Source organism: Rissa tridactyla, chromosome Z (assembly GCF_028500815.1).
Source record: "Rissa tridactyla isolate bRisTri1 chromosome Z, bRisTri1.patW.cur.20221130, whole genome shotgun sequence".
Lineage (NCBI taxonomy): Eukaryota > Metazoa > Chordata > Aves > Charadriiformes > Laridae > Rissa > Rissa tridactyla.
In genome coordinates this window covers 32,447,510-32,461,783 of record NC_071497.1, presented here as the reverse complement: position 1 = coordinate 32,461,783, position 14,274 = coordinate 32,447,510, and the positions used below count along the sequence as shown (strand labels likewise).

Below are 14,274 nucleotides of genomic sequence, written 5' to 3'. Positions count from 1 at the left end.
GGACTTAAATCGTTGTGTTAGAAATCAGTTGATCTGAGGATGGTGGCTTCCTAACATAGTTTTGTACATAAACTAGAAGAAAAATTTATTGGAAGGGATGTCTTTTCACAGAACACAAATCTTAACTAGTATAGTGGAGATAATGATCCTGTAGCTTTAATTACAGACAAGTCTGTAGTGTGAAGGGCAAATGACCGATATGAACTGGATAATAGAAATATAAATTTTCTTACCTGTGAATGTTACTTCATAAAAACAAAGCTATATGCAATTTCATTCTGGTAACTTTCCTGACGTCGTTTTAGTACTCTTAAGCCACAGTCATTGTCAAATACATAGTATCCATTTAATAGTCACTTACATTCCTCACTCCAGTATGAGGAAAATAATTCTGATTTTGATTGTTTGGGCAGTTATCATGTTTCCCATATTCATTTTTGTTATTTCTATGTGAACATTTAGTTCACTTTCTTATTAATCAGCCTATAAAAACTCAGTATCCTCATCCGCATGCTTATCTTACTATCTTTTATGCTTGTATGCTATTGAGCTATAAACTCTTAAAATGTCAAGTATACTTTCTTCTAGAATCAGACTAATATCAGATGGTATTAGGACACTTACAGAATAGTCTGTAAATGAACCTCTTTAAGGAACTTGGCACGTTGTATTAGTTTTGTTTTCTTGGATGAAGGACTTGGCTGCAACAAATACCAAGTCTCTTCTAGTAGCGTGTATCCTCTGTGGTGTTGTATCTGCAGTTGACTTCAGAGTTCAACTCTGCCTGTGTGTGCTATCCTGTCAATTTACTATTCTCCAATTTTGCAGTCCTTATTAATCATAAACACCTTGTTGGAGAATCAGTGCTGCAAAGCATGGAAAATAAGCATTCCTTTTTAAATCATTCATGACTGTAAGAATCTAAGGAGTAGTCTCTAACTAGCAGAAATCACTAGCTGAATTTAATTGCTGATGCTGCAGCACTGTAAGTATGAGAAAACTTACTTTGTAACCTGTGCACTGAGGGTAGACAGTTGGGCTTCATTTAAAGGGATCCTTACCTTGATTACAAGCATCAGACTAAAAAGCTGATGTTTCTATTAAGTTAAAAAGTGTTCTGCTACAATTTTACTACTGCTTCTATAATTTTCTATGAATAGCCACTCTTGGGAGAACATTATACCATTTCACTATTTTGCATTTTGTCTTGACCAGCATTTGTGTTCAGTTTGGACAGTACTTCATCTCATCTCAACTTGAAAGTTGAAGATACCTATGTTGAATGGGATCCTACTGGAGGCAAAGGCCAAGAAAAAGTAAAAGGGAAGGAAAATAAAAGCGGGTAAGAGGTCTGTTTTGTAAATGTTTATGTTGTCTGGGATGTCTCATCTGGCAATTAAGGGACGAGGGCAGAGGGGGAGGTTGGATGGAGCTTTGGGTAACCTGGTCTAGTTGGCAGGGGGGTTGGCACTAGATAATCTTTAAGGTCCCTTCCAACTCAAATCATTCAGTGATTCAGATCACTGAAGAAATACAGTTGGAAGAACATCACTATATAAGTCTACTCTGAGTAAGCCTTGAATATGTCTAAGGATGAAGAATGTGTTCACTTGCTGGGCCTCTGTTTCAGGCCACCTTCATGGGAGGGGGAGAAATATCTTGATACCTGACTGGAATTTCTGGTGGTGCAATGAGTACCAGGTGCCTCTTTGCTATCAGTGTGCACCCCTCTGAGAAAAACCTGGCTTGATCTTCTCTGTACCATTCTGTTATGTCATTAAAGACATAAATTAAAGTCTTCCTGAGGCTGAGCAAACCCAGTTGTCTTACTGTGCTCCAGTCCCTTAATTGTGTTGTTGGCCATCCACTGGACTTGTTCTAGTATGTCAGTGTATAGTCCCGAAGAGCCCAGACCTGGAAACAGGACTTCAGGCTCATCTGACAAATGCCAAATAGAGAGGAACAGTTGCTTGCCTTTGCCTCCTGGTTGCTGTCTTACTGATACAGCCTAGGATGTGGTTGGCCACCTCTGTCACAAGGGCACAGCACAGTGTGGTGTCCACTGTTGTCAACTCCTGTTGTCCACCAAGAATCCCAGCTGCTTTTCTGCAGCATTGCTCTTCCCTCAGTTGTCCCCCAGCCTGTTCTTTTGTATGGGTTTCTCTCGTCTGGAGAATACATATCCATAGCTGTGAGCCTGATGTTCAACTGGTTCTGTACACAGCTATGGCCCACTGCCCAGTCTACATCTCATCTCAGTTTAGGGATACTGTGTGGGAATGGGTCAAAAGCTTTGCTGAAGTCAAGGTGTGAAAAGTGTCCATCGCTCTTGCCTTGTCCACAAGACTGGCTACTTCTTACTCAAAGACAATTAATTGACTTTCAGTGTGTGCTTTTCAGAATAAAGAGCACTGCCTGAGATAATTTATGAATAAATACCTTCCCTGTAGGCATATACTACCAGAAGCATGGTAGAGTAAGTTTTAATGGCATCTTAGAAATGGGGATAATTTACTGTAATAATAGAACAGTTCTTTAATGATGACTTATTTCTGTCGACAGTGGCCAGAATCCTTTGCTGAAGAGCAATAGAAGGTGGTAATATACCTTTTATTCCTAGGTTTTAGCACCTAGTTTTGTTGGGAGCCTTATGCTGCTTTCCTTTGCTTGATGTAGAGAGAAATAAATCTAATAGCCTTTATCAGTAAAAGTACACATGCTTTAAAAAAATATTTTGAAGTTTAATTTGGATTCAGAGATTATGTATATATTTTTCCAGTGGCTAGAAAACAGTCTTCCTGAAAGGGTGTGTCATAGTGTGTGGGAGACATGACTTCCAATAGCTGGATGAGAATTACGTATTCTAGTGTTGATACAAAGATCCCTGTTATTTACAGATATATTGATGCTTATTAACCTTCTGGCACATGATGGCACACTAAATTTTTTTACAAATGCAGTAAAGATTTCCTTTCTGAGAACGTTAAAGTATTTTTTTAGTTCTTATTTTTGACTCTGAAAACCTTTTTGCCTCTAAACTTGTGCTATAGCTTTTACTAGGTATCTGAGGAAAATAAATAAATATTTTTACACTTTCAAAGAGGATGAAGTTTAGTCTGATACCATATGTAAGAAGCTTCATGGCGATTCTACTTGCAGACCGAATTGTTCAAACGACAGCGCCTCTTTTTTGATATGTAAAGGCAGCTAAAGTAGTCTCCTATTCCTCGTACAATCATATTTTTAGTGTACATTTTTTTCATTATTTTTCTTAATAAAACTCCTGTTTAAGAAATTATTCCTTCTTGCTCTCTTTCACTGGTTTAGAAATTGTGGGACCAAAACAAATGCCCAGGTTCCTAATTTCTCGTAGGTTTTATTCCTCTGTATTCATCCATCAGGTGGATATACCTTTGGCTTGAGGTCAGCAGTAAAGTTAAGTTTGTGTCAGTGAAACAAGCTCTTGATGAGTTGATAGTTCTACTACACAAGGCTTATAAATTTCTGCTAAGCTAAGTTTTAAAACTATCTTGGATATACTGCTACTTGCTCAACAAACTCTGGGAGTCTTATACCTTGGTCTTTTTGTAGTCATCCATAAAGAACTTCCCTCGTTCTGGCCTTTGCTTTGGTAGAAGGACATGGTCACATGTTCAACTTTGCGTGTCAGGCTGACCTTTTCTAGCAGGAGACTTAGATGAGCTTTGATTCCTGCAGGAGGCTTTTTTCCCTGCTAAGATTTATCTGCAATGTTCCCTGCATTAGAGGGAAAAGTTGAAGCTAGCTTCATAGTTGGTGTAAAAAGTTGCAGTATAATTGTTTTAAACATTAGAAGTGCAGCTTTCAAGGGTTGGAAAGATACAGTGGCAATAAAATGCTGAATGACCTGTAATATCTTTTAGGCTAGAAGAAAGCCTCTGGGTAACTTATGATGTCCCTCCATGGATAACTACTGTTATCCCTCCTCGGCCTTTCTTCTCCAAAAGAGAACACACATTGCTTGGAATATGTTTTATTTGCTGAAGTGGTTAAGAAAACTGAGACTAACTGCAGTGCTGTAGGCAATAATCCTCACCATAAGATGAGACTATGTGGTAGAAGAAATGCATCAGTTACTATACTAGCTAATGAAGACGGTGCTGTATTGGAAAATGGGCACTAAACTGACTTTCTGCTATAAAATTTCCTGCCTTTCCCTATTGGAAGGAGCACTTAAGCACTTGGGGGGAGGGGAATCTAGCTGTTTTTTCAGACTTTTATGCCAAATATTTAATGTCATTGTCTGAACTGTTAAAGGCTGTTAGATTTTGAGTGGACAAAGCACATGCAGTGGCCATTTACTTGAATGAAATATATGATATTGAGGACGTCTTAATGTCTTCCTAACTCTGAGAAAATACTAGCAAAGCGCCTGCATTTTTCTTATGGTGATTCTGTAAATGGCCACGTTGCTTTCTGCATAACTCATTTATACTGAACCTGATTGAAGGATTTCAGCAGCTTTTGTTGAAAGTGTGAGTGAATGATCTCTGATGCAGTTGAAGCAGGATGGAATCTACAAAGACTGGTAGTTCCTCCTGAAACTTTGCTTTAATTATTGGCTTTGCCTTTTTTTCATGCTATCGCTTGTTACCTTTTTCCTTGGTAAGTAAACTACAGCTTGCTCCGTGTTAACAAAATTCAAAAGCATTTGATGTGGTGCACCTGCACAGTATACACTTACCCCCTCCATATAACTCTTGCAAGCAATTTAGAAGCTTAACTGTCTTCTGATAAGCACTGTAAAATTTGTATGATAAATGGTGGTGCTAATGTATACAGCCTTTTCATCAGTGATTTCTTGTAGACTTCTGTAACTGGAATAAAACAAACTTAGTGATGAAGATGAACCAGAAATTCTAACATACTTATGTATGACAGCTTAATACCACTCAGCTTTTGATTCACATGTAACTTTATTTTAATGAATATATCGATCAGAAGGAATACTTTCTAATCCTTTATGAAATGGTATTTGAGAACAGTTGCAGAAAACTTGAAATCAGTGAAGAATCAATCAGAAAGGAAACAAGCTGAACTTCACTGTACCAGTGGGCATTTAAGTAGCAATTACCTTTACCAAATTGTAGTTGAAGGAAAAGTTGGAGAGAAAACTTTCTTTTGTATGTGGTAACTCTTCTGAGGCTAATGTATGATAGACTAGAGAGGACGAGAATTAAATGAATTCTCACATGTGTTTCAGAGACTTATTTTGTACTTTGTAAACTTTTGTCAATGAAATTAAACTGTAAACTGCATAGCTATTTCTGAGAAGTTAACATTCTTTGCTACTGATTGCTTTTAAAATAATAACCAGACCTGATTCCCTGGCTACTGAGTTTTAATACTCACTGTAATTTGCAAGTAGCCTTCATTTTGTTTAATAGTCATGTTGATAGGAATTATTTTTGAGGGCATAACCGAGGCAAAATAAATAATTTAAAATCTCAGTAGGTTAAAATTATTGTTTTACGCAATTGATTACTCATTAGAATATTCTCCAGAGCGAAGTGTCTTCGTTTATTTTGCAACTGCTTCCTGAGAATGCTTTTCAAAAGTATGACTAGAAAATCTAAGCCTTTCTTGATTGAGATTAGACTCTTAAATTTTATGACTCTAGAGGGGTTGCAGTGTGCTTCTCAGAACAGTGTGTTGTGACACAATTTTCTTTTCTCTAGTCTTCGATAGAGTTAATAGAATCAAATAAAATCCCACACCCTTCAATACACTTTTTGCGTTTGTTTTTGTTTTGGGGTTGGTTTTTTTGATGGGAGTTGTGATGCATTAAACTCTGGAAGTTTCACTTCCTCTTTTTTTAATATAAATTGGGTATTAGATTTGACACTCTTGGGTTTTGCAGCATCTTCAGCGTGTGCATTTTGAAGTAAAATTATCACATTTCTTTCCTTTCATTCTTCATTGGGTTAGACATTTTTCCTGGGATTTCAGTCATTACTTATACAAGCCATACATGTGCTGAAAACATTATCTTTAACACAAGTGGTGTTATTTTCCTCTTACTGATATTTAAATACCAGTGAAAGTTAAGCATTTTGGCATTCAATATCAGCAGTGTCTTCGTACTTATCTGATTCTTTTAGCTCATCTACAAGGCTTATTAGAAATCCTATGCAGAAAACCAGAAACATGACTTTTCTGAGGTTCTGCATAGTACAGGCAATACAGTGTTTTATACAGGCTTTCATTCAAACCACGTGCCATACATCTGCTTTTTTATCCCCTCCTGTTTCTTTTCTCAGCTGCCTCTGAACTTGTTTGTTACAATGTTTTGTATTTTTTCTGGCTGTCATCTCCTTTAGTTCTTGTGCATGCATACTGTTCGAGGTGTTAAGTGGCTGAACTAATGTGTTGTTTCAGTAGCTTATGTATGTTTATTGAACCCTCATTGTCTCGTGAAAACTTGCTTGAGTGTGCATTTCTAATTGCATCCAAATCTTGAACAGTTCATCTATTAGAAGTGGTGGACCATCTCCAAAGAGGACACCTGTTAACACAAGATCCTCAGTGAGGGGCAGCAGAGATCGTTTTACTGGTGAATCATATACTGTGTTAGGTAAGGTGAGCTTTTTTACTTTTGTTAGAGGTGTAATGCTGTGGAAAATAAGAGTTTGAGGAAAAACTTGGCAATTGCTCAAGGCTGTGTACTTGATGCTGTTCTGCACAGAGGTAGCTTTGCCTATATAACACCAGGATTTTGTGTCTCAGCAAGTGGCTTTAAGTCTGTGGAAGCTCTTTGTAACAAAGCTCTTAGTGACTGACATTCACTGCTATTAAATGTGAATTGATGTCAAATGTATCTTGTTTCAATAAGTCTAAGTAAAAACCATCTTATTCTATTTTATATTTTTATTCTATTTTCTTGTACATTAATTTTTTTGTTCATTATAGTTCAGATTTTTGTATTTCTAAGGCCTCACCTTAAAATGAAACAGGGAAGACATCACTGCTCCCTATGAGGAATCAACATTGTAAGATACGCTTAATTATAGCAACTAAATGTTTGGTTTTTTTGGTAGGAGACTCTGCTGTTGAAAGTGGACAGCATTACTGGGAGGTGAGAGCCCAGAAGGACTGCAAATCCTACAGCGTGGGAGTGACATATAGAAACCTGGGGAAATTTGACCAGCTGGGAAAGACTAATTCAAGCTGGTGCATCCATATCAACAACTGGCTGCAAACCACAATTTCAGCAAAACATAATAATAAAACCAAAACTCTAGATATAACTGTTCCAGACAGAATAGGAGTATACTGCGACTTCGATGGAGGTAAATGGCAGTTTTATGAGATTTAGCTAAAAACTTCGTTAGCTATCTGCATCACGTTGAAGCAGTACAAGGCTAAAGTAGTACATTACTTCCAGATTGATATAGTCTCTTAGAAAAATGAGACCCAGAGCTGTTTGTGTAATAGTGCTCTTGTAATGCCAAATGACTGGGGTTCATTTGTGTGACAGAGCTACTAACTGAGAATTTTTCAGTCATGTGGACTGTATTAAGTGTGTTCTGGAAACACTGGATTCTTTTCCCTGGAAAAGAATCAATTTTACAAAAAGTTACATAGCAGTAGCATTTAAACATGTATCTTATCTTGTTTTCTGCCTCTTGTAGGTCAGCTCACATTTTATAATGCAAACTCAAAGGAGCTGTTATACACCTTCAGAACAAAGTTTACTCAACCGTTATTACCAGGCTTTATGGTCAGTATCTATAAATTTTGTTCAGTTTCTAGCACTGAATTCAGTCTATTGAAGACTTGTTTTATTAAGGAGGAAACTGGGAGGACTGGTTTTGACTAACTAATAATTTTTATAAATGCTTATTTGCTTTCTTTTTGATTTCATGTGGTGCTTATGATAGCACTCTAATAGGAGAACTCTGTACCTGGATGTCTCAGCTACGTAAATAAAAGTCATTAAATTTTTGTAGGGTAAATTAACAGCACATTGCAGTAGCAGATGAGCCTGCTACAATAATTGCCCTGAACTGATGCAGATGGGAGCCCAAGATGCTGTGAGCCATGAGAGCAAGTGTCATGAGACAGAACACCAGATGCTTCCCTCTGAGATTTAAGACTCTATCTTTCAATTCCTTAAAAGCCCAGTGGGATTTTCTTGACAGTCACTTCACTGGTTACCCCTTCACTGGTAACTTTTTTTTTGCTCTAAGCTAGTCAATGAAAACTTCATGCGATTCTAAAAACTCGTATCTTGTGAAAAATGCACAGGAGAAGGATTAGTTACTGTATATTGATTTTCCTTTAGTAATGTAAGTAATTGGTTTAAGGAAATTTGGAGGCCTTAGCTGTGTTATAAGATGCTACCAAGTGCAGCATACTTTGGGAGCAGTGCATAGGTCTGGGAAATCTTAGGAATCTGGAGGAGGCTAGTTCATACTAACAGCTCAACTGTCCAGGCACTGATGTCTAGCCTCTTGTAATTCAGCCCATAGAAAACATAGCATGGTAATTTTAAAGTGTGAATAGGCCAATTAATAAAGTTATTTAGGTGTGGAGGAGGAATGGAAAAGTAGTAACTTTCCCAGGCAGCCTTACATCTAGCATCTCCGAACAACTGAATCGGGCAGAATTCCTTTCACAATTTCTGCTGTTGGCTAGATGTACTGACAATAGGAGTCTTGATTAGCTATTTATTTCGAGGTGACTAACAAGTTGCTGTACTGATCCCTTTCAACATATGGGGAACAGAATAGCTGCAGAACTGTTGGGACACGTATAGCGTTGCTGAGGCTGACTCATTAATTCAGTTCCTAAGGCATCCAAGAAAACACTTGCTTACCATGATTCAGCCTGTTAGTCTGCATTTCACACAGCTCCTGGTGCTTGGTGATAGCAGTCTTTACAGACGCTACTTGGGTTTGTCTGAGCAGTTAAAATAAAAATTGCAAGCTACTTAAATACAGCTCTCAAATTTATTCATAAACATGGAGATACATTCTTTCATGTAACTCAGTTGTAGACTAGAGGTCATTGGCACCTGTGCCCCTGGAGCTTCTCAAAACTTAATTTTTCATACTACGTTTACATTGACGTAGTTCTGCTATGTCATGTTAAAACTAAGTGCTGCTTTCAGACACTGGAGCATAGTGAGAATAGTGCTTTTCATTGTAATTTCAAGTACTTACTACTAGCACATTGGTCTTGAAGTTTTGCTATTAGGAGCAAGTCTGTTAGTATTAGATCTTAGATTTGGGTATAAACTTATAAAGCATAGTATGTGAAGCAACTCCTACTTTATGGTCTTAAAAATTAGCTTCTGTGTGATTAGAAAGTTTTAGAGTGCTATGACTAGAGAGCAAGATAGAAGACAAATGCAGCTGCAGGATAAGTTTTATGTTAGTTCCATTGTGGGATGGGAGAAGAGAGATGTAGATGCTTCATAATGTTCAGAATATTAATTGTTTTTGTTTCTCCCATAGATCTGGTGTGGTGGGCTTACAGTGAGTACTGGATTGCAGGTCCCAAGTGCTGTGAAAACGCTCCAGAAAGGTGAAAATGTATTGAGTGGCTCAACAGGCAGCCTGAACAATACTGCCTAGTAATGTCTGTCAAACACTTCTGTTACTGAATGTTTTTTTTTTCTGTAGCTGCTACTCACAGAAGCTTGTGAGCATTGGATTAAACTGGGTTTGCCACCTACTGCTGTTTAAGGCCTGGGTACTGACAGTGCAAAGGTTTGGGGCTAAAGTGTTAGGAACCTACTGTGAATCCAGACAGAAAACTAAACTGTTGCCTATTTGAAAAAGAAGCAGAGAAATCAAGAACTGTAACTATGGACTTTTCTATCACTGTATTAAAGCGTTTTGTTATGGATTTTAGTATTAATTCTGTTATGAATATTATTTTTCTATGAAGAATATAACAGATACCACTTTCTTAGCTCTCCTAACATGACTTACTTGACAGTATATTTTATTATTACTGGGCTTCCCATTAGAACCTGTGATGTCAAACGTGTTTCAAAAGAGTATTGATTTGTTAGCCTAGCCTGGCAAAATATCATGTCAGTATGATTTCAAAAGAATATTATAAGAATACTGTAAGAAGTTGTAGGCCTGATATGAAGAAATAAATCCTTCTATTTTCCACGACTAACATGTTTAACTATCATATACTTAAAGTTTGGCTCCTATTTATCACAAGTTACAGAAAATATAAAAATTTAAAGGCATTTAAAAACATTCTTAAGTCCTCAGTGAAGATGCATTCTGATAGCCAGCCATTGAGCTAGGAAGTATTTCAGGTAAGAGGTTTAGAACCAGACGTCCAGAGCTTTTTAAAAACTACAGCATAGTACTGCTGTCTCAGCAGCTCTTAATTTTGGGTCATCTCTTGCCTTTCCAGTTTTGTGGCATTATTCTGATTGGATTCTGATAATCAATAGTTAACATTGTTCATCAGATGTGAATGACAAATGAAATCTTGTCTGCCAGTAGCAAAGCTGCAGTGCAGCTGAGGCTGGGAGCAAAGGTGTGAGAGCTTCAGTTTAAATCTGTCTCCCTGGAGAAGATGGGGAGGTAGGGCTATTGCTAAAACATCTTTCAGCTTTTTCTCAAGCCAGCTTCAAGACTGGCTAAGACTTCTCAAACAGCTGTGTCAATATCAAAGCTGGCTTTGAGCGGAAGCAGCACTGGTCTTCACTGATAAAGCCGTCCCTCACACATCCCATACCCTGGAGGCAAGGGGGAAGGTCTGGAGAGAGGAAGATTTTCCCTTAGTTGAGGAGGACTGGGTCAGAGACCACTTGGCCAAGCTGGACATTCATAAGTCCATGGGCCCTGACGGGATGCACCCGCGAGTGCTGAGAGAGCTGGCAGATGTTATCGCTAGACCACTCTCCATTGTCTTTGCAAGGTCATGGGGAACAGGAGAGGTGCCTGAGGACTGGAGGAAGGCTGACATCACTCCAATCTTCAAAAAAGGCAAGAAGGAGGACCCAGGGAACTACAGGCCTGTTAGTCTCAGCTCTGTCCCTGGGAAGGTAATGGAGCGACTCATTCTGGATGTCGTCTCCAAACACATAGAGGAACAGGAAGTTATTGGAAGTGGTCAGCATGGATTTACCAAGGGCAAATCATGCCTGACCAATCTGATAGCTTTCTATGATGTTATAATGGGTTGGCTGGATGAGGGGAGAGCCGTAGATGTCATCTACCTTGACCTTAGCAAGGCTTTTGACACTGTCTCCCATAACATCCTCATTAGGAAGCTGAGGAAGTATGGGCTAGACGAGGTGACAGTGAGGTGGATCGAGAGCTGGCTGAGTGACACAACCCAGAGGGTTGTGATCAGCGGCACAGAGTCCAGTTGGAGGCCTGTAACGAGTGGTGTCCCTCAGGGGTCAATACTTGGACCAATTTTGTTCAATATATTCATTAATGACCTAGATGAGGGGACAGAGTGTATCCTCAGCAAGTTTGCTGATGATACCAAGCTGGGAGGGGTGGCCGACACTCCGGAGGGCCGTGCTGCCATCCAGCGTGACCTGGACAGGCTGGAGAGCTGGGCAGAGAAGAACCTAATGAGGTTCAACAAAAGCAAGTGTAGGGTCCTGCACCTGGGAAGGAAGAATGCCAAACACCAGTATAGGTTAGGGGCGGACATGCTGGGAAGCAGCTCTGAGGAGAAGGACCTGGGGGTCCTGGTAGACAGCAAATTATCCATGAGCCAGCAGTGTGCCCTTGTCGCCAAGAAGGCCAATGGCATCCTGGGCTGCATAGGGAAGACTGTGGCCAGTAGGTCGAGGGAGGTCATTCTCCCCCTCTACTCTGCACTGGTGAGGCCACAACTGGAGTACTGTGTCCAGTTCTGGGCTCCCCAGTTCAAGAGGGACAGGGAACTACTGGAGCGAGTCCAGCGAAGGGCAACCAAGATGATTGTGGGACTGGAGCACCTCCCTTATGAGGAAAGGCTGAAAGAGCTGGGACTCTTTAGCCTGGAGAAGAGAAGGTTGAGGGGGGACCTGATTAATGTTTACAAGTACCTAAAGGGTGGGTTTAAGGAGGACGGAGCCAGGCTCTTTTCAATGGTTCCCAGCGACAGGACAAGGGGCAATGGGCACAAGCTAGAACATAGGAAGTTCCGTTCAAATACACGGAAAAACTTCTTTACAGTGAGGGTGACAGAGCACTGGAACAGGCTGCCCAGGGAGGTTGTGGAGTCCCCTTCTCTGGAGATTTTCAAGACCCGCCTGGATGCAGCCCTGAGGGATGTGCTTTAGGCAACCCTGCTCTAGCAGGGGAGTTGGACTAGATGATCTCTAGAGGTCCCTTCCAACTCTGAAGATTCCGTGATTCCGTGATTCCTGGTGATAGGGTAGTACCCTCTGAGGCCAGGCACACACTTTTGCTACCCATTTTGACTGCCTAGTGAGGATTCATGGAACTTTCTGGATAACCAGAGAAGTCCAAAAATTGCAAGATTTCTTTATCCAGCAGAAATGGAGCTTATATATGTAGCTTCCCACTCTTAATGTGCAAGCTTGTACCATATGCCATGTATATGTGCCTATGAGACTGGCTTTCAGAGGACCGTGTTCTAGAGGATGTCTTTATAACTTCCGACTTAATGCCTTCCCCTTTTTTAAGGGCAAGGAAAAAGTGGAAAGTGAGCAAATGCTTTGCTAGCTAACATATGATCTACTTACTGATCTGTGGTTATACATTTCTTTCATGAATCAAGTGAAATGTTGAGCCTGGATGTTCTATTATATCAACTCCTAGTTGGAAGCTTAGTAATCATAGTTAAATGATTCATAATAGTGGAGGAGCTAAGAAAAAGTCATGTCATATTCTTCATGGAAAATCTCAACTCTTCAATGAGAGTTACTTGTGTATTATAGACTGTTTAAATGTGCTTTCTTCCTTCTAAACAAGTCCAGGAGCCTTGAAAAAATTTTGAGATACACACTTGAATCAACAGTTTCCTAACTGAAGTTTTTTTTCTTAGTATCGTCTGAAAACTGTTTCAAATTCATGCTGATAGGGTCCATAATGAATTGACTCCTTTCCTACAGCACCCAAGTACTTTTTTTTTTTTTCTGTGTATCTTCTAGTCTGTAAAAACATAACCATCTAATCATGTTAAATCTTGTTAGTATCAGTGGGTCCTTTTTGTCAATCAAGATTTCTCAAGAGGAGGAAATTCCTTGAAACAACTCATAATAAATTGGTTGTGATGTTCAGTGGAAAACTTAAGAACAACATTTAAGTTTACCTGCTCTAGAAAGTTTTGTTTCTCTTGAGAAATCATGAAGTTGGCAGGACGGTTGAGCCCTCTAATGTTCATTTCATGTCTGGAACTTGAGCATCTCTGAATATTTGCATTGTGATCAAAGTTAGCTGTAATGTCTTTTGCAGAGGAAAGTCCAAAACAATTCCCAGCTTAAATGTACCTTCCTCTGCCAATCTGCTGTTCAGGGTCTTGAAGCAAAGCTACTGGAAGGTGACATGGTTCTTAAATGAACCGTGTCTGAAACTTTCACACATTATCTACAGATGTTGTTACTATCCAAATAGTCTGTGTAGTAATCTTAAATATTTCTTCCTTGTTTCTTCCCTTTTTACTGCAATGAACACCTGACTGGGAGTTCTAGGGGCTCAGCTGCTACGAATTCAGTGGTACGTGAGGGAGTGATACTTGCATGTTTGGGCCCTGGTGCTGTTCAGAGAGAGAAGGGTTAAGATGGATGCTTTGTGTTTTGAGACTTGTTCTATTGAAGGACTGTGGTAAACAGACATCAAAATAGACTACTACCTGGTTACGCTGCCCAATCATCGGCTTAATCTTGGGGTGTTCAGCTACAGTTCCTATTTAAATTTCCCTTTTTTGGAAAAAAAGGGAATGTTTACAGTAAGTTAATGTGTAGTGAGAAAGAACCATGAGTCATCGCCAGCCCTACGTAAAAGCATTTAAATTATGAAGTTTTTTGGCAAGATGTTGTGCAACCTACAAGGTAAATTTGATATGCACAATGTAAAAATGTAATTTTTCTTTAACATTTAGTTAGGAGAAAGCTTGAACTGTTTCATACTGTGACTTGTGACTTGCAAGTTTTATTTTAACTGATGTCCTAGATGAACTTAACATGTGACTTTTTACCCTTAAAGGATGAATTTGTTATATAATAGTTTGCACAGATGTCAAATTTTTGCTGCTAACACTAGTCCAGTTGTTCTTAGTAAATGGGGATATGAA

The 14,274-nt window shown here is 39.2% G+C and overlaps 1 protein-coding gene across 4 annotated transcripts in view; it reads left to right on the top strand.

The window, feature by feature from the left end:
- Positions 1–11,425, top strand: part of FSD1L (fibronectin type III and SPRY domain containing 1 like) — a 30,953-nt gene extending 19,528 nt beyond the window's left edge. Inside the window, exons 8-13 of one of the 4 annotated variants that reach the window (XM_054185291.1) lie at positions 1,216–1,342; positions 2,563–2,598; positions 6,504–6,613; positions 7,077–7,328; positions 7,671–7,759; positions 9,498–11,425. In XM_054185291.1, coding sequence (XP_054041266.1) covers positions 1,216–1,342; positions 2,563–2,598; positions 6,504–6,613; positions 7,077–7,328; positions 7,671–7,759; positions 9,498–9,617 — 734 coding nt within the window. In that variant the 3' untranslated portion in view covers positions 9,618–11,425. The remainder of the gene's footprint in view (positions 1–1,215; positions 1,343–2,562; positions 2,599–6,503; positions 6,614–7,076; positions 7,329–7,670; positions 7,760–9,497) is intronic. The other 3 variants (XM_054185287.1, XM_054185288.1, XM_054185289.1) reach the window with 3 other exon arrangements.
- Positions 11,426–14,274: the final 2,849 nt, after the last annotated feature.